General features: G+C 45.1%; 1 protein-coding gene across 3 annotated transcripts in view; it reads left to right on the top strand.

Annotated features, from left to right (window-relative positions):
• LOX (lysyl oxidase) overlaps positions 1–23,886 on the top strand; it is a 93,894-nt gene that overhangs the window by 50,957 nt on the left and 19,051 nt on the right. For all 3 annotated transcript variants that reach the window (XM_063964206.1, XM_063964207.1, XM_063964208.1), the window contains exon 4: positions 5,207–5,363. In XM_063964206.1, the coding sequence (XP_063820276.1) occupies positions 5,207–5,363 (157 nt within the window). The remainder of the gene's footprint in view (positions 1–5,206; positions 5,364–23,886) is intronic.

The following is a 23,886-nucleotide window of genomic DNA, read 5'->3' as shown; positions in this document are numbered from 1 at the left end:
ATGCGACTGCAATGTGTAAGTCCATGCACCCACAATGCGGCCGATGCGCTTGCGCAGTTTACAGAAATCAGCAAACTGCGTTGTGAGCCGCATTAGCGGCAGGGTCTGAATGACACCCTATGTGCTGTCAACAGACACAGTGGGGCTTATGTAAGAGTATGCGAGCTGCATGCTTTGTAAAAATTCTGGCGAGTCTGCTTCTGTTTTTAAAACAGCAGTCATTTAAAAGGGAAAACCAGGTTGGTTTTGCTTTTTAAATAATTGCTGTTTTAAAAATACAGACTCTCCTGGAATTTTCATAGAGCGTGCACCTTACAGGATATTACATTAGCCCCAGCATGCGCTAAAAGCTATTACTACAAACAAGGAAGGTAGCAGAGTGCAGCCTGCTACAGGTAGGAGTTGCTATCGGCAATGAGAGACAAACTGCAAAACGTTAAGGGGGACATGTACTAAGCAGTGATAAAAGTGGAGAAGTGAGCCAGTGGAGAAGCTGCCCATGGCAACCAATCAGCTGCTCTGTATATGTTTATATTATGCAAATTATAAATGTTATGTCAGTGCTGATGGGCAACTTCTCCACTGGCTCACTTCTCCACTTTTATCACTTCTTAGTACATGTCCCCCTAAATCACAATTAAATAACAGCCATATTTAGCAAATTTACAGTATAAAGACGGAAATATATATATGTTTATATTATGCAAATTATAAATGTTATGTCAGTGCTGATTGGTGCCATGGGCAACTTCTCCACTGGCTCACTTCTCCACTTTTATCACTTCTTAGTACATGTCCCCCTAAGTCACAATTAAATAACAGCCATATTTAGTAAATTTACAGTATAAAGAAGGAAATATGCTATGCATGAAACAGTGCTCGCAGCTGCCATCCTCAAAGTTTTCTATGGTGATCGGGTTATAGGGGTATTTAACAAGACCCAAAAAGCTTAGCTTAGCTTTTAAGAGCTTGTTCCCTTTAGCTAATGCCGTATGATTTTCCCTGGCTGGACCACTACCTAACTATTATGCGTTGCACATGTGTGGCTTGATGGCTGCACATGAGCAGTTGTGCACCTGGTGTGAACCCCAGAAGAAGTAATTGCCGGGATGGTCACTTACCAGAGTGAGTGCCCCGAAGCATTTTCTGTGGTAAATTGGTCCAAAATCAGATCCAATATACTGAAATGTACAGTGATGAGGTTTGGTTAACCATTAGAGAGTGCATGGTCTGGACTCCTTGATGAAATATATATAGTAAATACTGATAGCCCATGCACTGTACTAGATTAATAACAGCAATGCACTGTAGACAATACATCATAGACCCATGCAGTATAAGGTAACATGTAGAATGTGTGATTCAAGTGCGCAGTCTGGAACCTGATCCTTAGAGGAGGAGGTGGGCCCTCAGTTAGTGGGGCCCACCAGGGCTTTCCCCTGTACCCCTGTAGGCTAGTCCAACCCTGAATACACAAAAGAATATATTTATACAAACCACTTTAATGTCAAATAAAACAGTGTACTGTGATAGTGTATAAACAATGACAAAACTATGAAATTCTTATATATGTATTATGTCTTATTATTTGGCCTAGGTAACAGTACATTTTTATTCTTTATGTCTAGTATTTCCGATAAACCAGAGAACAGCAGCATTAATAAGCATAAGCTGACAACAGAGCATAAAAACATACAAATTCAGTAAATCAATCTTCTTATATAACAATACCAAACCTGCTCGGAATTTATCGCTGTTTGAGAAGAATTTCCATCCAATTTTACTGCGCCTTAAGGGTTTGCTTTTGTCAAAGCTTTGTCATTCAACCTTAAAAAAATGCTGTTTTTCATATTGCTATCATAACAGTTCTAGAGCAGGAAATGATGGAAATGCAGATCTCCCAGCATCTGCTTTTATTCAGTCAAGCACAAATCTAGTGGCTGCACAATTAATTCTTCCCGGTTTGAGATCACTTCTTTGCTATGTTCAATATTTCATGATGTCCATGTAAAATTCCAGCTACATAAACCTTTTTCCACTGAGTGTACATCCAGCCACATTTGCTTTCCACATTCCCTCAGATTCTTTTATATCTTGACTCTTTTTTTTCCAGCATGGTAAGTTAGCAGTTATTGATTTTTTAATGGTAAAACAATTAATAGTAATACATTTTAGTTTTGTATTGACGAGAGAAGGAAGCAGCACTGTCCAAGGTCATTATATCCTGTGCAACTATAGAAAATGATACAAATAATAGATAAACATTTAGAAGTATTACAAATTTAATTGCAGTTGTTTAAAATCAGGTAGTGCCTGCCTATGATCAAAAGAGCGGAAAATATAAATATATGGACCAAAAGAATGTATAGTATTATAATTGTATAATAATTATATCTTGGATCTAAATGGTGTATTGGAGAGGATAATAATTTAATATAAAAAGTGATCAAAAAATTGAAAACACAATATATACAGTTAGAATTTAAGCAGCGTGCCGGGAGATGTCTCTGTTCCTGCAGTCTCCATGTGCCCTGGCTCTCTATGTGGTAGGCGGTATGAAGTCCTTTGATGGGTGCAATCTGAGTGACATCCAATAGTTCAAAGTGCTGGCACGGATATGTGGATAGGCAGTGGTGACCAAAAGAAGCTCAGGCAGATTTCCCTGTAGCAGCAGCTGAGATGCATTCCAGATGGCAACAGTATCACATGCACCTGGTTGACGCCAGCACACGTAACGGACATATCACACACTTACACCTATGTTGTACACCATTTAACAAAGGCATTTGTTATTAGACACTAATTAAACTACAAAGACTTCCCTAATACAGGAGAAACAAGATCTTTCTGTCTACGCAAAACAACATTTATGTGTATAAACACACTCACAGAAACATGTGATGAAGACAGCACCAATCAGTGTCAGCGCAGTGTTCACAAACAGGCAATCACAAGCGGTTCAATAATGCCAGTGTGACTAGTATCATTATCATCCGCTATTTAGGACTGCCCCTGATGAGCCACTTTTTCTCAGGTGGCTGATCAGGGTCCTGTAGGTCTGTAGGGTTTTGTAATTGCGTGGACACGCCTGTACTGTGATTGGCCTACGTTAGAGTGTCCTCATCCAGGCTGCAGACAGGTGTATGTGGCATAATCACACAAATGTGCATGGTATCTAGCTAGCTGCTTCTGACTTACAGTACTAAAATAATTTTCTGTTTATTAGACCAAATACAGCACCCTTTCAGATAATGGAGGAACCTTGGACAAATACCTATACAATAAAGCTTATGTAAATCTTGGTTTCATGTTTACCATGTCTGTGTGCTCTGCTTTTCACACTATAGAATTTATAGAGAGTAGGGTAATTTATAATTGGACTTTGCTAATAAATTAGTCTTACAACATATTGCACATTTCATTAAGGTGTGCCAGCCCAGAGGTGTATTTTTACTTTATGTGGGTGTTTAGCACCAGCCAGTGGTTGTGTCTAGCACTACTGTAATAATGCTACATGGTGCTTCCATTTATCACAAAAAAATACCACATAGTGCCTCCATTTCTAACAGAATAATACAACATAGCGGCCACATTTATCACAGTGCCCAGAATGTGTTTGCCAATCCTGAGTAAATGCTTATTGCACTGGCTGGCTGCTGGCTCCTTTCTAGAATCTCTCACTGCCTGGCGAGGTGGCAGCTGGTCCAAGGGACAGTCTGCAAACTACTTGCCACTATACAAGTGTATTCAAACACAGTTGAATACACTTGCATCGTGGTAACCAGTGTCCCTTCCTGCAATGTCTACAGAAAGGGCTCAATCCAATTAAGTGTGAAGGAGGCCAGTTGCCATTGCAATGGAGTATAAATGGCGGCAACGGCTCTGCAATTCGCCCCCGGCTAATGGTAATGTAATGCGAGTGGGTATTTGCAAACAAAATGTCTATTTTTCGGTGAGAATACGGTAGCTCTGTTTTTCATTTACTTTGCAAAGCAAATTACAACAATTACTGTCTGCTGTGTAAACTGTGCACTTTTCAGCAGCACAAATGGCTCCCATTGAAAGTGGTAGTGATTTAATAGTAAAAAAACAAACAACAACAAAAAAACACGATTAATCATGAGCATCTCTATTATTTGTTTATCTCATTTAAGCACCTTGGCCTAAATGTAATAGTCTGCAAGTTGCAGATAAAGATTCAGAAGATGTGTCCTCGAGATTTAAAGCAGCAGTTTTTGTATTTTGTATGTAAAGCATCATTACTTGATTTTGCAGCTTTACTCTTGAGGCTACAAAATCTCACTGGCTGTTGCACTTGCATACATCACAACATCTTGTTTTATGGTTCCAGTTTGATAGAGGCAACACTGGATTGCTTAAGAACACCCCCCCCCCCCCCCGTCCCCCGTCCCCCCTCATTCACATTACCTCCATTACATCACTGACAAATACTATGCAGTGACATTCCTGGGACTAGCACAAATATAAGTGGTGCTCGATTTATACCCCCAGATCTGGCTCTTCTGTAGAGAGGCATAAAAAATCCCTAATTATTGATAAAGCACAATAGGAGGTTCTTATAAGTGGCAAAACTAAAGTCTTCTCAAATTGTGGTACTTACCATAGGCGTGCATAGGCTCACCATAAAGGGTGTGACTCAACTCCCCGCACCCCAGTGATAGACTAACCCACCCTACTACTCCCCTGGGACATACATTAACCACCTCACCAACCCATATCCTGGGACATACACTATTATTCCTCTCCACCTCCTGAACATACACTACCTGCCCTACCAATCTTCCTGACTCCTCTGACATACACTACTCTCTTAGGCTGCTTTTGTCTGCTCCCCACTGTGTGCCATTTACACACCCATATGCATGCCATGGTACCTACAGGTACCAAAGGGCTCCACAGATAGATTCAAAGTTAACTACAGTATAACTGAAAGTAACACTACATATATTACTAAATTACAAAACATCCAGATAAAAGTAAATGGTATTGTTAAACATTTCAATATGCAAGCAGTAACATACAAGGTAAATATGTAAATGAATTGATTCTCCTTAGAGGGGGTGCAGAGCACAAGAGAACTTAAAGGGGGTACTTGGTAAACATTTACCATCATATTGTTAAAGAAAAAGCTGAAAAGCCTGGTCTAGTAAATAATAAGTATTTTATGTTTTTTCTCCATTAACAGGCACTATCACAGTATGGATGAGTTCAGTCACTACGATTTACTTGACGCAAGCTCACATAGAAGAGTAGCGGAAGGCCATAAAGCAAGTTTTTGCCTGGAAGATACCTCTTGCGACTATGGATACTATAGACGATTTGCATGCACTTCATATACGCAGGTGAGAAGTGGAAGGATTTCATACACAGATGTGACTGCTAATTACTATTTTATAAAGCAATAATAGATATGACACCACCTATTATTAGCTTTTCATTTATATGGCACCACCAAGTACTGTATCTACAGCACCATAGATGGGGATTTGCAATAGAATAAACCAACAATATGATATAAAATAGTATAAACAGACAGTGAGACAATGATACAACAGTGAGACACATCTAGTAACAGTAGCACTCAGTGACCCAATGCTTAAGGAGGGTGGACCGAAAGGATCAGAGGGGGTCATTCAGACTGGATCTCTGCAGCAGCAGCGATCGCAGTCGGAATCCATTTGTGGAGTGCGCTCACGCAGCACAGCGCATGCTCACCCCGGGAGCCCAGTGAGATGCTAAAAGCATCTCTGGGCTGTGATTGCCTCTGCCTAATTGACAGGTATTGGTGGTCACGGGCGGGAGGAGGCGTGCCAACGGCGTTAGAAAGCTGTTGGCCGGGCACAGTCCGAACAACACAGGCGTGTCTGGACCATTGCGGGGGCAGGCCGCATCAGCTAAGTGACATCACACGCAGTCGCTGTGACCCGGGATGTGGCGGGTAGCCACCTGCCAGCGCAGCTAGGATGCGCAGGCAGGGAGCTACTCGCCAGGTGCAAAAGCATCCCCAAGGTTAGAGTAGGGTGTGACTGGGGAGAGATGAGGAGAGGAGTTAGGGCTGGCATGATGTAATGGCCTAGAGTAGGCATTAATCACCTAGAGCTGTAATGGGCAATGAACAGTCCTCTGACCCTTCACCTGTGGCCTCCACCTCCTTCCTGCGTCATTGTAATATTTGTTTGTGGTTACTTGAAACGCTTTTTTAAAATGCCTGCTGCTATGGTATTACAGATAGGATGATATCAATGTATTGATTTAACTTACTGCTGGGATTAATGTAATGTGCAGCCTTATCAAAGTTGCCCACTATGGTCCCTAAAGTATATCAGATTGCCTAGTATGGGGTAAAATACATACCAGCATTTTGTTTAAGGAATGCTTCATTTTCCAGTTGTATAGGTTTGTATTGGCCTCGTCCTGCTAGGTTGGTAGCACCTTCATACTATGTGCCATCCATTCTATGCAAAACAGACGTAGTATGGCGACAAACCAGTTGTAGTTAGTATCGTGGGATCCTGACACTGTAGCTGTGAGGATATAATAGTTGTTACTGAGGTCCTTTGCTAACAAGTTTAATAATTCACAATTAAGTTTTATCTTTGAATATATAAGTCCGCCCGGTCTACTTTGAGTCTATAAGCCCTTGTCTATATAGATATACTCTATAGTACAGTGCATTTACCATTTGGGGCTGATAATCCATATTTAGATCGTTCTCTCTCTACACTTCCACCAGAGTTTATCTGGCTGATGTCAGAGTATTCCTTGTGACATGTAGTATAAGGGACCTTGGAACACACTGCTTTAAGTTTGGCGACCCCTTATTGTCAATTCTAAAATACCGCTTTTATCCAAAGAAAAGAATAGACTGTTCTACTAGCAGAACAACAGGTTTACTAGCAAGTAAGCGTTACTTGGCTTCATGTAATATGCACATTTTCCTATGCGAGTTGAAACCTCAGACTTTATTTGATCATAAGCCACATTCTATTCAAGCCCAAAGCCAAGATTTGTTAAAATCCTCTCTGTAATAGCATCCACCACGTCTGCAGGGAACTATGCATGTCCCACTTTCTGGTAAGCACTACAGCTTCACATTACCCTGAAACGTGCCTGACTGCAAGTGCACAGCATGGATGTTTGGTTTTACTTTGCAGCTAAGGTTCATCATTTCCTGTTATTATTTCCCAATGCCTTTGTCATTCTCATTTCTATACATATGTCCGTGTTGGAAAGTTCACCACTTATGTAAGATCTGAGCAGAAACCGATATACTTCTCTCAGACCCTGATCACACACATTCCCAGGCATTCTTTGCTGCGGGCTAGGTGCAGCTGACAGGCTGTACATGTCACACACGTGCATTCCAGCCACATGTACAGTAACCTACCCGAAATGTGAGATAGCCAGATAAAAAATGATTCTATTAAATAGTGACCCCTAAACTGTATTCTGTATGAATAAAATATTTGGAAAAACACCTAGCACAGTATGAGTAATTACTAGTGTTTGTCCGCGGCTTCGCTCACGTGGATGTCTCTTACTGTTCAGTGGAACTCATTTTACAAAGGCAGTAGTGCCATCAAATATTTTGATGTATATTTTATATTGTACACATTGATCACAAAATTTCTTTATAAACAATATTTGCAGCTTTTCCTTCAGGGATTAACGCAAAAAGATGCTTGGAGCTAATAACTCGTGATAATGCCACGTAAAGCTGCCCATTGCCCATGGGAGAAGCAGCTGGTCCTGAGATCTACAGCAGCATGCCATAAGAGTTTTTCTGAGTGTACAATATATATATATATATATATATATATATATAATATATATATCATACCCGCCAACATTTTACACATAAAAATCGGTACAAATCTGAAAAGGGGGCATGGCCGCACCCCTTTTCCTATATTTCAATGGAAGTTCGGAGAGCCAAAAATCGGTACAGTCCATGAAAAAAGGTACTGTACCTGCTAAAAAGGTACATTTGAAGGGTATGATATATATATATATATATATATATATATATACACACACACACAGTACATATAGTCATTTTGGACTTAAGGAGCCTGCACGCTACATGCACTTTATTGCTCCTCGCCCTGACATCACATCGAGATAATACATACCTCATTTTCTTTCTAGGTCACTAAGTTATTGTAAGGGTCTCCTGCCCTGTGCTGCCACGTCGTCATGGCAACCGGGAGACAAGTGCTAGTGGAGTAACCTGAGCGCAGCTGATACTCCGGTTCGGGTCTTTTGCTGTGCAGTGGTTATAGGCTCTGTGCACGGCAGGGGATCCGGTGCTGGTTTTTGTGCTCACAGTCTGTGAGGTCTGAGTGGGGCGTGGACAGCACCTGCTTTATAAGGCCTCTTTTCAGGGTAAGCAGATGCTGCTGAATCTTTGTTGGTTAGTCAGTTCATGAAAGTTAGCCAGTACTGTGTAGCTTTGTATTTGTTTGTTGCTTACTGCAAATAGGCCTGGGGATTTGGTATTACACTCTGCCAATCCAGACCTAGCAGTAAGACTGGAGTCAGTCGTTTAGCTTGCTGGGGTTCTGTTACTACTCTGTGAACTTAGCAAGTTTGCGGCTGTATTCTAAGACTTGCCTGTCTAATCCTGTCTCACTGTGCTAGGTGTCAGGGGTCAGTTTAGTGGCAGTAAGCTAAAACCTGTGCACTGCAAGTGAGAATCAGGATTGTGGAGTCTCTCCTTGTGTCTATCATTCCATCTCTGACCAAGGAGTTTACTGCCACACCCGTTGGTAACCCTTTAGGGTTTTGCTGTTGCCCTTAGCAACAGCATTTTGGGTTCTCTACGTATTAAAACACAACATCTTGCTATTTCCATCTGAGCAGTTCTAATACAAGGGAGATACCCAGTTCCTTAGCCTCTGGGCTTCTCTGTTCACTTTGTGTGTATTTTGTTACCCTATCACCTTCTGTGTACGTTATGTCATATTCCCCAGTTTGTCTGTGAGTCCATTTGTTTTGCATAACAGTTCAAACACCAGTACATTCCTGCAGACACTGGAGTGCATAACAGTTCTGACACCAGTACTTTCCTGCAGGCACTGGTGTGCATAACATATTCAGCAGCCTAATACTCCTGTTGAAATTTTGTGGGAATATGGAGCATACCCCTCAAAATACGTTGCAACAGGTGGTCGATCAGGTGCAGGTCCTGACTCGACAATTTAATGATTTGTCCATTAAAATGCACACCTCCCAGGCTGCTGGCGGAGCTCCCGCAGCAGCAGCACCAGCAGGGGTTAAGGAGCCGAAAGTAAATCTCCCGGATCGTTTTTCTGGAGATCGCTCGCAGTTCTTTTGTTTCAAGGAGAGCTGCAAGCTATACTTCCGGCTTAGGCCTCAGTCTTCTGGGTCGGAGATTCAGCGGGTGGGCATAGTGATTTCCTTGCTACAAGGAGACCCACAGGTCTGGGCATATGGGTTGCAGCCTGACTGTCCGTCGCTTAAAAGTGTTGATGCTTTTTTTACGGCACTGGGCATGTTGTATGATGACCCTGACAAGACGGCCTCAGCCGAGGCTCAGATTTCGATCCTTAAGCAAGGGCGAAGGCCAGTTGAGGTTTACTGTACGGAGTTTCGGAGGTTGGCCCATGATACCCAGTGGAATGACCCAGCCCTGAGACACCAGTACCGAAGAGGTCTTTCTAACCAGATAAAGGACCAACTGGTACAATATCCCTTGCCTGATAGCTTGGATCAGCTCATGCAGTTATCCATCCGGGTGGATAGACGGCTGAGAGAGCGTAGGCTTGAAAGGGAGACTGAGATTTCCTTCCTTCCCAAGGGAACCTCAGACTCTGAGGGATTTTCGTCTATAGTGGCGCCCTTGGTGGCACTCACTAAGAAAGGGGCGGATGTTGCTCACTGGTCTTGTGAGGCTAAAGCGGCTTTTGCCCGTCTCAAAAGGGCATTTGTTTCGGCCAAGGTGCTGCGACACCCAGATCCAGAGCGTCCTTTTGTGGTGGAGGTGGATGCCTCTGAGATGGGTATTGGGGCAGTGCTTTCTCAGATGGGAGTGTCTGATAATCGCCTTCATCCCTGTGCTTACTTTTCCCGTAAATTTTCGCCTGCCGAGATGAATTATGACGTGGGTAACCGGGAATTGTTGGCTATTAAGGATGCACTCGAGGAGTGGAGACACTGGCTTGAGGGGGCTAAGTTTGTGGTCTCAATTCTCACTGACCATAAGAATCTGGCATATTTAGAGTCAGCGAAGCGTCTCAATGCCAGGCAGGCACGATGGGCTTTGTTTTTTGCTCGCTTTAATTTTTTGATAACATATCGCCCTGGGTCAAAAAACATCAAGGCTGATGCGCTCTCGCGGAGTTTTGCTCCAATCCAGGAGACCACCGAGGAGCCGTTGCCCATTGTTTCCCCATCATGTATTAAAGTGGGCATTACCCAGGACCTCTTATCATTAGTCCTTAGAGCTCAGGAGCAGGCTCCTCCAGACCTTCCGGTAGGTCTTTTGTTTGTGCCTCCTAGGTTAAGACAGCGAGTGTTCCTGGAATTCCATGCCAAGAAGTCGGCAGGTCACCCGGGTATTGCCAGAACTCGGGAGTTGCTATCTAGGGCGGTGTGGTGGCCCTCGGTGGCTAAGGATGTGGATCAGTGGGTTCGGGCATGTGACATCTGTGCCCGAAATAAGACTCCTAGAGGGGTTCCTGTTGGCCCATTACATCCACTCTCTATCCCATCTAAGCCATGGACCCACATTTCAATGGATTTTGTGGTGGACTTGCCCAAATCTTCGGGGATGACAGCCATCTGGGTTGTCGTTGACAGGTTTTCGAAGATGGCGCACTTCGTTCCACTGGTTTGGCTGCCATCAGCCAGACGCCTGTCTGAATTATTTATGCTGCATATTGTGCGTCTCCACGGGTTGCCACTTGATGTGGTCTCTGACCGCGGATCCCAGTTTGTGGCCAAATTCTGGAGGGCATTTTGTTCCGATCTCCAGATTTCTGTCAGCTTGTCGTCAGGCTACCATCCACAGTCTAATGGGCAGACTGAAAGGGTGAACCAGTCCTTGGAGCAGTTCCTCAGGTGTTATGTCTCCAAGTGTCAGACTGACTGGGTTGCTCATCTGTCCATGGCGGAGTTTGCCTATAACAACGCGGCTCACTCTGCTACAGGGATCTCTCCCTTCCTTTGTGTGTATGGGCATCATCCTAAGGCCAATTCTTTTGACCCCCTGGACTCCACGCCTGGTGGTTCCTCTGTGGTTTCGGTCCTTAGAGGTATTTGGCGGAAAGTGAAGAAAGCCCTTGTGTCTGTGTCATTAGTGACCAAAAGGGTTTTTGATAAGCGGAAAAGACCCTGCAGCTTCAAATTAGGAGACTTCGTCTGGTTGTCAACCAAGAATTTGAAGTTGAGACAGCCATCTCATAAGTTAGGCCCCCGGTTCATCGGCCCTTATAAGATCACCAGGGTTATCAATCCGGTGGCATTTCAGTTAGATCTGCCCCGTTCTTTGGGTATCAATAAAACATTTCATTGTTCCCTTTTAAAACGGGCGATTAGTAATCCTTCTTCCAGTGGAAGACCTTCCCCTCTTCTGATACGTGGCCAGAGGGAGTTTGTTGTTGAAAGGATTCTTGACTCCAAGGTGGTTCGGGGTCGGCTGTCATTTTTGGTGCACTGGAAGGGGTATGGCCCGGAGGAGCGGTCGTGGGTGCGCAGTTGTGATCTTCATGCCCCCAGACTGATACGCTCTTTCTTCTCGCAGTTCCCCGATAAACCCGGTGGTAGGGGTTCTTTGACCCCTCGTCAGAGGGGGGGTACTGTTAGGGTCTCCTGCCCTGTGCTGCCACGTCGTCATGGCAACCGGGAGACAAGTGCTAGTGGAGTAACCTGAGCGCAGCTGATACTCCGGTTCGGGTCTTTTGCTGTGCAGTGGTTATAGGCTCTGTGCACGGCAGGGGATCCGGTGCTGGTTTTTGTGCTCACAGTCTGTGAGGTCTGAGTGGGGCGTGGACAGCACCTGCTTTATAAGGCCTCTTTTCAGGGTAAGCAGATGCTGCTGAATCTTTGTTGGTTAGTCAGTTCATGAAAGTTAGCCAGTACTGTGTAGCTTTGTATTTGTTTGTTGCTTACTGCAAATAGGCCTGGGGATTTGGTATTACACTCTGCCAATCCAGACCTAGCAGTAAGACTGGAGTCAGTCGTTTAGCTTGCTGGGGTTCTGTTACCACTCTGTGAACTTAGCAAGTTTGCGGCTGTATTCTAAGACTTGCCTGTCTAATCCTGTCTCACTGTGCTAGGTGTCAGGGGTCAGTTTAGTGGCAGTAAGCTAAAACCTGTGCACTGCAAGTGAGAATCAGGATTGTGGAGTCTCTCCTTGTGTCTATCATTCCATCTCTGACCAAGGAGTTTACTGCCACACCCGTTGGTAACCCTTTAGGGTTTTGCTGTTGCCCTTAGCAACAGCATTTCGGGTTCTCTACGTATTAAAACACAACATCTTGCTATTTCCATCTGAGCAGTTCTAATACAAGGGAGATACCCAGTTCCTTAGCCTCTGGGCTTCTCTGTTCACTTTGTGTGTATTTTGTTACCCTATCACCTTCTGTGTACGTTATGTCATATTCCCCAGTTTGTCTGTGAGTCCATTTGTTTTGCATAACAGTTCAAACACCAGTACATTCCTGCAGACACTGGAGTGCATAACAGTTCTGACACCAGTACTTTCCTGCAGGCACTGGTGTGCATAACAGTTATGCAATAATGAAAATGCCATCCAAATCATCCAGTAGTTTTTTTGTGATGCCAGAACAGACAAAAATTCAGATTTTTTTCTTTTTGTGGCTCCATAGTTCATAAACAGTCCCTAAAAGTATATTTCTATAAAAAATGCTACAGTATGTACAGACACAATCCTTACTGCTTTATTATATGTATACATACCATATCAAGAAAAGCTGACACAAATCAAGGGCATAACCATAGCCATAGTTCACATACAGTATGTTCTTATATGCTAGGCAGCCAGGGAAAGGCCACATTGCCTAAGGCCTGGGATGATAGTGTTCTGCATGGGCTGGGCCCATTGACAAATATATAAATACTGCTAGTGCGTGCATGATAATGTACCAGATAAATATTGGCAATGCACTGTAGAGAATACACCATAGTCCTGTGCAGTATAATGTAACATATGTATAATTCAAGAACACAGTCTGGAACCTGATCCCCAGAGGAAGAGGAGGAGGGGCCCCAGGCAGTGGGGCCCACCAGTGGTTTCCCCTGTAACCCTGAGGGCCAGTCCGACCCTGTGTTCACTTGGGTGTCACTAGGCTTAGGATAAAAGTAAAGCACATATAGTACATGTAGCCGTCAGAATAAAGTACATGTAGCTACATATAGTACATGTACAGAATATGAGGTACAAACCATTTGCAAACACATTCTTTGTGGCTAACCATCATACAAATAGTGATAAATAAAACAAAATAAAGTTAATATCCCTAAACAAAGTATAGAGTCTTATAAATTCTCGTGAGGACATTTTGTTATTCTAGTGGATTTTCATTTCAGTCCGTAACTGTTATGATTCCTGTACTCCAGACCGGAGGAGATCTTATGGCAGAGGTCTGAGTACAGGGAAAATAAGCTGGTTGTGGGAGCAGGAGAGCCTAGTAACCCCTGGCACCCTAACTCCGTTGTCTCGCCCGTGTTATTAGAAATCCCCTGCGAGACTATGGTTGCTTGAGCCCATGGCAGCCGCGTTCGAAGGGCGGATTATGTCTGCCCAACCCCGATGCCCCCGCAGGTCTTAAAGGGAGACAAGGGGAAGTCCGAGACAGGGTGATAACAAGGGGCCCTCTGACTAAGCAACCAGGCCAGGGGTTACAAGCTAACTAACTTAAACCAAAGGTATGTGCGGACTAGCCGCCAGGGAAAAGGACAACCAAAGATCCCCTGATCCGTTACTCCTATCCAGCACCGCTGGATACCAGAGTGGCTCTGTGGGAGCGGAATCCTCCGCAAAAGCTCCAGAACACAAGTAAACAAAATAATAAACAGTAAGCGGACAAGCCGCAACACACGGCTGAGCCGCGACTCACGAACACCACAAGATGTTAAAGGTGCTCGGTCAGACTCCAGGAACAGATGACAAACTTCCGAGTACAGGATCTCTGAGGACAGGAACAACCGGATTGAGCAGGACTGGAAACTCTCTGTAGCAGACACAGGCAAACAGGAAGCTATCACCGGCGTCTGTAAGGAGTCCTGAGGGTGCCTTTATTCAGGAACCCTCCAATCAAAATCCAGACAGGGTAATCAACTGAAATGCCGTGCAGCTTGCATGCTGCACGGCCAGCACACCATGAGGTAATCAGGACAGACCCAGCAACGGGGAACGCGGCTGAACGTGGCGTCCCCGTTGCTAAGGTCAGAGCGGCTCCGTGCGCCCGGCGTCTAGCGTTGCCAGGGAGCCGGCGGCTGTACGCGCACGGCGTCCCTGGTTGCTAGGCGCCGGGCCGCACCGACGAGCGGACCCCGGCGCCTAACAGTACCCCCCCCTTGAGGAGGGGTCAAGGAACCCCTAAAGCCGGGTTTCTGAGGAAATTCTCGAAAAAATGCCCTTTTGAGCCTCGGGGCATGAAGATCCTCATCCAGGACCCAAGACCTTTCCTCTGGCCCATAACCTCTCCAATGTACCAAAAAATAAAGCCGACCCCGGGACAACTTGGAATCGAGGACCTTCTCCACCAAGAACTCCTGCTGACCCTGTACATTTATTGGTGATCTCCCCTGAGATATTTTACGAGGAAATCTACTGGACGAAACATATGGTTTCAGTAATGAGCAATGGAAGGTATTTCCGATCCGTAAAGTTTTTGGTAAACGTAACCGGAAAGCAACTGGATTGACTTTTTTGATAATGAGAAATGGTCCAATAAATCTAGGACCCAATCTGGCTGAGGTTTGTCGAAGTTTAATGTTGCGAGTCGACAACCACACCCTGTCTCCTACTTTAAAAGTGCACGGCCGCCGGAGCCTGTCAGAAAATCTTTTTTCCCGGAATGCTGCTTTTCTGAGAGCCAAGTGCACTTTTTTCCAAATAAGTTTAAGATGAGAGGTCAGGGCCAGAGAGGAGACAGAGGAATGTTGAAAAAATGAATTAGCTCTGGGGTGAAAACCAAAAACTGCAAAAAATGGAGACACATTGGTGGAGGAATGACAGGCATTATTATAAGCAAACTCCGCCAAAGGAAGAAACTCAGACCAGTCATTTTGGAGTTTGGCCGAGTACAAACGCAAATATTGTTTTAGAGATTGGTTAACTCGCTCAGTCTGCCCATTGGATTGGGGATGATAACCGGACGTTAAAGATAATTTCATCTTTAACGAAGCACAAAAAGACTTCCAAAATTGTGCAATGAATTGTGGACCCCTATCAGAAACAATATCAGTGGGTAAGCCATGGAGTCTGAAAACATGGCGGAGGAACAAGACTGCCAATCCCTTGGCAGATGGCAATCGGGGAAGAGCAATGAAATGGGCCATTTTGCTAAAACGGTCCACTACCACCCATATGACTCGGCATCCGGCTGACAGAGGGAGGTCCACCACAAAATCCATGGAGATATGCGACCATGGCCTAAGGGGAACATTCAAGGGCATAAGTTGACCTATAGGCAAAGAACGGGGAACTTTATGCTGTGCACAGACCTGACAAGAAAAAACAAACTCTTTAATGTCTTTGGAAAGACCAGGCCACCATACTGAGCGGGAGACTAATTCCAAAGTCTTAGCGATTCCCGGATGCCCGGCAACCTTGCTATCATGAAACTCCGCCAAAACAGTAGCTCTCAAAAACTCAGGGACAAAAAGACGACCAGCAGGAGTATTTCCAGGAGCTTGATGTTGAAGCAGCTTTAACTGGGTAAATACATCCTGTGTGAGGCCTGCCCGAATGACTGAAGACGGAAGTATGGGAGTAACAGGACTATTGTCTTGAACTGGAAGAAAACTGCGTGACAGGGCATCTGCCTTAGTATTCTTGGAACCTGGCCTGAAGGTGATAATGAATTTGAAACGAGTAAAAAATAAAGCCCAACGAGCCTGCCGGGCATTCAGTCGTTTAGCAGATTCAATGTATTGAAGATTTTTGTGATCAGTCAAAACTGAAATGATATGGGTCGCTCCTTCAAGCCAATGCCTCCACTCCTCGAAAGCCCATTTAATAGCCAGCAATTCCCGGTTACCAACATCGTAGTTGGATTCTGCAGATGAGAATTTCCTGGACATAAAGGCACAAGGATGTAATTCAAGGGAATCTGGATCCTTCTGAGAAAGGATAGCCCCAACTCCAACCTCCGAGGCATCAACCTCAACAATGAAAGGCAATTCTGGGTTGGGATGTCTAAGGACAGGGGCTGAGACAAAGGCTTGTTTCAAGGCCTGAAAAGATAACTCAGCTTCACATGACCAATTGGTAGGATCTGCTCCCTTCTTAGTAAGTGCCACAATGGGAGCAACTAGGTCAGAGAAAGAGTGAATAAATCTTCTATAGTAGTTCGCAAACCCTAAAAAGCGCTGAATTGCTTTTAAGTTGGTGGGTTGCGCCCAACTAAGGATGGCTTGGAGCTTCTTTGGTTCCATACGGAATCCCCGAGGGGAAATAATGTACCCTAAAAAGGATACCTCCGTGACATGAAATTCACACTTCTCCAGTTTGGCATATAGGTGATTTTCACGTAATTTCTTTAGCACCTGACGCACCTGGGTAACATGTTGTTCTACAGAGTCAGAATATATCAAAATATCGTCTAAGTAGACTACAACGAATCTTCCAAGAAATTCACGGAGCACATCATTAATGAGATCCTGGAAAACTGCCGGAGCGTTTGACAGGCCGAATGGCATAACCAGATACTCATAGTGGCCTGATTGAGTACTGAATGCCGTTTTCCACTCATCCCCTGACTTGATTCTGATGAGGTTATATGCTCCTCTAAGGTCAATCTTAGAAAAAATCACAGCCGAACGTAGCTGATCAAAGAGGACAGAGATCAGCGGCAGAGGGTAAGTATTCTTTACTGAGATTTTATTCAAAGCTCTAAAGTCAATGCAGGGTCTGAGTGAACCATCCTTCTTCTCTACGAAGAAGAAACCTGCACTTAAAGGGGATTTAGATGGCCTGATAAAACCTTTCCCAAGGCTTTCTTTCACATACTCATTCATGGCCACAGTTTCAGGACCAGACAATGCATATAACCTTCCTTTAGGCAACGTGGCACCAGGAATTAGCTCAATGGCACAATCGTAAGGCCTATGGGGAGGCAGAATATCCGCATTGCCCTTGGAAAACACGTCAACAAAATCCTGATATTCCTCAGGAATGGGTGCAGGAACGGCGGCAGCTACTCGGATAGGAAGCGTAATACATTCTTTATTACAGATGGTACCCCATTGTAAGATCTCCCCCGACTGCCAATCAATGATGGGATTATGAAAGGCCAGCCAAGGGTGACCCAGAACCACAGGAACTGCTGGACAATGAGTAAGGAAAAACTCAATCTTTTCAGAATGCAGGGCTCCCACCGAGAGTAAAACAGGAGGTGTACCTAGAGAAATAACCCCATTGGACAAGGGACTCCCATCTAAACCATGCATGGTGACACACCTACCCAAGGTTAACTGAGGAATACCTAAGGCCTTGGCTCATGTTAAATCCATAAAGTTCCCTGCAGCTCCACTGTCCACAAAAGCAGAGACCGAGGAACAGAGGCTGCCAAAGGAAACTTTAGCAGGAACTAACAGTGAGTTATTTGAGGAGATGAGCTGCAGACCAAAGTGAACCCCCTCACAATTCACTTGGTCAGGAAGTTTCCCGATTTGTTCGGACAACTACGGGCAAAATGTCCCTTACCTCCACAGTATAAACAAAGACCAGAATTTTGCCTCCTGGTTCTTTCTTCAGGAGACAGTTTGGAGAGACCTATCTGCATAGGCTCCTCCATGTCTACAGGAATGGAAAGCACACAAGGAGTAGACCCGACAGATGCCCCTTTTTCAGCCCTCCGCTCTCTGAGCCGACGATCTATCTTAATAGAGAGCTCCATGAGTTTATCGAGAGTCTCAGGAGCGGGATACTGAAGGAGACTGTCTTTTATAGATTCAGATAAGCCGAGGCGAAACTGACTGCGCAGAGCTGGGTCATTCCATCCACAGTCGTTCGACCAACGGCGAAACTCCGTACAATAATTCTCTGCGGGATTCCTACCCTGTCTAAGAGCACGCAACTGACTCTCAGCGGACGCCTCTCTATCAGGGTCGTCATACAATAGCCCTAAAGATTTTAAAAAGGCGTCTACAGACGATAAGGCCGGATCGTCTGTCTTTAAACCAAAAGCCCAGGTCTGAGGATCCCCCTGAAGCAGAGAAATAATAATTCCAACCCGCTGAGCCTCCGTACCTGAGGAGACTGGTCTTAAACGAAAATAAAGTTTACAAGACTCTTTAAAATTAAAAAACTGTTTTCTATCCCCAGAAAAACGGTCAGGCAGATGCATTTTTGGTTCAGGGATGACCCTCGGGGAAGTCCGTAACAGATCTTCCTGTGACCTCACCCGGAGGGACAGATCCTGAACCATCTGAGTAAGTTCTTGAATCTGACTAACTAGAAGCTGGCCAGGATTTGGCCCAATACCGGCGGGATTCATGAGGCCGACAAAATCTCCCAACTGAATAAGTGAAAAAATTAACTCCTGTTAATTAAAAAATTTTCTTTTGTCTGGCCGGTGATAATGTTATGATTCCTGTACTCCAGACCGGAGGAGATCTTATGGCAGAGGTCTGAGTACAGGGAAAATAAGCTGGTTGTGGGAGCAGGAGAGCCTAGTAACCCCTGGCACCCTAACTCCGTTGTCTCGCCCGTGTTATCAGAAATCCCCTGCGAGACTATGGTTGCTTGAGCCCATGGCAGCCGCGTTCGAAGGGCGGATTATGTCTGCCCAACCCCGATGCCCCCGCAGGTCTTAAAGGGAGACAAGGGGAAGTCCGAGACAGGGTGATAACAAGGGGCCCTCTGACTAAGCAACCAGGCCAGGGGTTACAAGCTAACTAACTTAAACCAAAGGTATGTGCGGACTAGCCGCCAGGGAAAAGGACAACCAAAGATCCCCTGATCCGTTACTCCTATCCAGCACCGCTGGATACCAGAGTGGATCTGTGGGAGCGGAATCCTCCGCAAAAGCTCCAGAACACAAGTAAACAAAATAATAAACAGTAAGCGGACAAGCCGCAACACACGGCTGAGCCGCGACTCACGAACACCACAAGATGTTAAAGGTGCTTGGTCAGACTCCAGGAACAGATGACAAACTTCCGAGTACAGGATCTCTGAGGACAGGAACAACCGGATTGAGCAGGACTGGAAACTCTCTGTAGCAGACACAGGCAAACAGGAAGCTATCACCGGCGTCTGTAAGGAGTCCTGAGGGTGCCTTTATTCAGGAACCCTCCAATCAAAATCCAGACAGGGTAATCAACTGAAATGCCGTGCAGCTTGCATGCTGCACGGCCAGCACACCATGAGGTAATCAGGACAGACCCAGCAACGGGGAACGCGGCTGAACGTGGCGTCCCCGTTGCTAAGGTCAGAGCGGCTCCGTGCGCCCGGCGTCTAGCGTTGCCAGGGAGCCGGCGGCTGTACGCGCACGGCGTCCCTGGTTGCTAGGCGCCGGGCCGCACCGACGAGCGGACCCCGGCGCCTAACAGTAACGGAGTACATACTGTACATACTGTACACAGACAGGTCCCAGTGTACTCTGGGATCTCTGATCATGCTGTGCCAACCACAAGACATAAACAAAGGCAGCAATACTGCATATATTTATTCCATTTAATGCAGGACTAGTTTATTTAAGAAATGGGCTTCATAAAATGCATTAGAGCAGCCAGCCTGCTGAACTGCATCCCTTACATAGCACATGGTATCTGCTAAGATAGACTGACTGAGTGGGTTTGTCAAGGTGGAACTTTTAAAACCTTAGTGACTTTATTTATTGTAATATATTGCCTGATTTTACAGTATTTCATTTTCACAGCTACATTTCCAGGTATCAGACGATTTTTAAGTCCAGTTATTACTAGAGATGAGCGGGTTCGGTTTCTCTGAATCCGAACCCGCCCGAACTTCATGGTTTTTTTCACGGGTCCGAGCAGACTCGGATCCTCCCGCCTTGCTCGGTTAACCCGAGCGCGCCCGAACGTCATCATGACGCTGTCGGATTCTCGCGAGACTCGGATTCTATATAAGGAGCCGCGCGTCGCCGCCATTTTCACACGTGCATTGAGATTGATAGGGAGAGGACGTGGCTGGCGTCCTCTCCATTTAGATTATAAGAGAGAGAGATTTACTGGAGCTTAGGACTAGGAGGAGTACTGTAGAAGTGTAGAGAGTGCAGAGAGTTTACTAGTGAGTGACCACCAGACAGTGCAGTTTATTTAATATATCCGTTCTCTGCCTGAAAAAAGCGATACACACAGTGACTCAGTCACATACCATATCTGTGTGCACTGCTCAGGCTCAGCCCAGTGTGCTGCATCATCCATATATATTATATATCTGTCTGACTGCTCAGCTCACACAGCTTATAATTGTGGGGGAGACTGGGGAGCACTGCAGTGCCAGTTATAGGTTATAGCAGGAGCCAGGAGTACATAATATTATATAGTGAGTGACCACCAGACAGTGCAGTTTATTTAATATATCCGTTCTCTGCCTGAAAAAAGCGATACACACAGTGACTCAGTCACATACCATATCTGTGTGCACTGCTCAGGCTCAGCCCAGTGTGCTGCATCATCTATATATATTATATATCTGTCTGACTGCTCAGCTCACACAGCTTATAATTGTGGGGGAGACTGGGGAGCACTGCAGTGCCAGTTATAGGTTATAGCAGGAGCCAGGAGTACATAATATTATATTAAAATTAAACAGTGCACACTTTTGCTGCAGGAGTGCCACTGCCAGTGTGACTGACCAGTGACCTGACCACACTCACCACCAGTATAGTTAGTAGTATACTTATATTGTGATTGCCTGAAAAAGTTAAACACTCGTCGTGTGACTTCACTTGTGTGTTGTTGTTTTTTTTATTCTATAAAAATAAAACTCATTCTGCTGACAGACAGTGTCCAGCAGGTCCGTCATTATATAATATATAATATATACCTGTCCGGCTGCAGTAGTGATATATATATATTTTTTATATCATTTATCATCCAGTCGCAGCAGACACAGTACGGTAGTTCACGGCTGTGGCTACCTCTGTGTCTGCACTCGGCAGGCAGTCCGTCCATAATTGTATACCACCTAACCGTGGTTTTTTTTTCTTTCTTCTTTATACATACATAGTTACATAGACATCTCTTTATCAACCAGTCTATATTAGCAGCAGACACAGTACAGTACGGTAGTTCACGGCTGTGGCTACCTCTGTGTCTGCACTCGGCAGGCAGTCCGTCCATAATTGTATACCACCTAACCGTGGTTTTTTTTTCTTTCTTCTTTATACATACATAGTTACATAGACATCTCTTTATCAACCAGTCTATATTAGCAGCAGACACAGTACAGTACGGTAGTTCACGGCTGTGGCTACCTCTGTGTCTGCACTCGGCAGGCAGTCCGTCCATAATTGTATACCACCTAACCGTGGTTTTTTTTTCTTTCTTCTTTATACATACATAGTTACATAGACATCTCTTTATCAACCAGTCTATATTAGCAGCAGACACAGTACAGTACGGTAGTTCACGGCTGTGGCTACCTCTGTGTCTGCACTCGGCAGGCAGTCCGTCCATAATTGTATACCACCTAACCGTGGTTTTTTTTTCTTTCTTCTTTATACATACATAGTTACATAGACATCTCTTTATCAACCAGTCTATATTAGCAGCAGACACAGTACAGTACGGTAGTTCACGGCTGTGGCTACCTCTGTGTCTGCACTCGGCAGGCAGTCCGTCCATAATTGTATACCACCTAACCGTGGTTTTTTTTTCTTTCTTCTTTATACATACATACTACTACGACATCTCTTTATCAACCAGTCTATATTATTAGCAGCAGACACAGTACAGTACGGTAGTTCACGGCTGTGGCTACCTCTGTGTCTGCACTTGGCAGGCAGTCCGTCCATAATTGTATACCACCTAACCGTGGTTTTTTTTCTTTCTTCTTTATACATACATAGTTACATAGACATCTCTTTATCAACCAGTCTATATTAGCAGCAGACACAGTACAGTACGGTAGTTCACGGCTGTGGCTACCTCTGTGTCTGCACTCGGCAGGCAGTCCGTCCATAATTGTATACCACCTAACCGTGGTTTTTTTTCTTTCTTCTTTATACATACATAGTTACATAGACATCTCTTTATCAACCAGTCTATATTAGCAGCAGACACAGTACAGTACGGTAGTTCACGGCTGTGGCTACCTCTGTGTCTGCACTCGGCAGGCAGTCCATAATTGTATACTAGTATCCATCTCCATTGTTTACCTGAGGTGCCTTTTAGTTGTGCCTATTAAAATATGGAGAACAAAAATGTTGAGGTTCCAAAATTAGGGAAAGATCAAGATCCACTTCCACCTCGTGCTGAAGCTGCTGCCACTAGTCATGGCCGAGACGATGAAATGCCAGCAACGTCGTCTGCCAAGGCCGATGCCCAATGTCATAGTACAGAGCATGTCAAATCCGAAACACCAAATATCAGAAAAAAAAGGACTCCAAAACCTAAAATAAAATTGTCGGAGGAGAAGCGTAAACTTGCCAATATGCCATTTACGACACGGAGTGGCAAGGAACGGCTGAGGCCCTGGCCTATGTTCATGGCTAGTGGTTCAGCTTCACATGAGGATGGAAGCACTCAGCCTCTCGCTAGAAAAATGAAAAGACTCAAGCTGGCAAAAGCAGCACAGCAAAGAACTGTGCATTCTTCGAAATCCCAAATCCACAAGGAGAGTCCAATTGTGTCGGTTGCGATGCCTGACCTTCCCAACACTGGACGTGAAGAGCATGCGCCTTCCACCATTTGCACGCCCCCTGCAAGTAAGTGCTGGAAGGAGCACCCGCAGTCCAGTTCCTGATAGTCAGATTGAAGATGTCAGTGTTGAAGTACACCAGGATGAGGAGCATATGGGTGTTGCTGGCGCTGGGGAGGAAATTGACAAGGAGGATTCTGATGGTGAGGTGGTTTGTTTAAGTCAGGCACCCGGGGAGACACCTGTTGTCCGTGGGAGGAATATGGCCGTTGACATGCCAGGTGAAAATACCAAAAAAATCAGCTCTTCGGTGTGGAGGTATTTCAACAGAAATGCGGACAACAGGTGTCAAGCCGTGTGTTCCCTTTGTCAAGCTGTAATAAGTAGGGGTAAGGACGTTAACCACCTCGGAACATCCTCCCTTATACGTCACCTGCAGCGCATTCATAATAAGTCAGTGACAAGTTCAAAAACTTTGGGTGACAGCGGAAGCAGTCCACTGACCAGTAAATCCCTTCCTCTTGTAACCAAGCTCACGCAAACCACCCCACCAACTCCCTCAGTGTCAATTTCCTCCTTCCCCAGGAATGCCAATAGTCCTGCAGGCCATGTCACTGGCAATTCTGACGATTCCTCTCCTGCCTGGGATTCCTCCGATGCATTCTTGCGAGGAACGCCTACTGCTGCTGGCGCTGCTGTTGTTGCTGCTGGGAGTCGATGGTCATCCCAGAGGGGAAGTCGTAAGCCCACTTGTACTACTTCCAGTAAGCAATTGACTGTTCAACAGTCCTTTGCGAGGAAGATGAAATATCACAGCAGTC

This window comes from Pseudophryne corroboree, chromosome 1, assembly GCF_028390025.1.
Source record: "Pseudophryne corroboree isolate aPseCor3 chromosome 1, aPseCor3.hap2, whole genome shotgun sequence".
In the NCBI taxonomy this organism is placed as follows: domain Eukaryota; kingdom Metazoa; phylum Chordata; class Amphibia; order Anura; family Myobatrachidae; genus Pseudophryne; species Pseudophryne corroboree.
The sequence above is the reverse complement of the archived record's forward strand: the minus strand, read 5'-3'. Positions and strand labels throughout refer to the sequence as shown.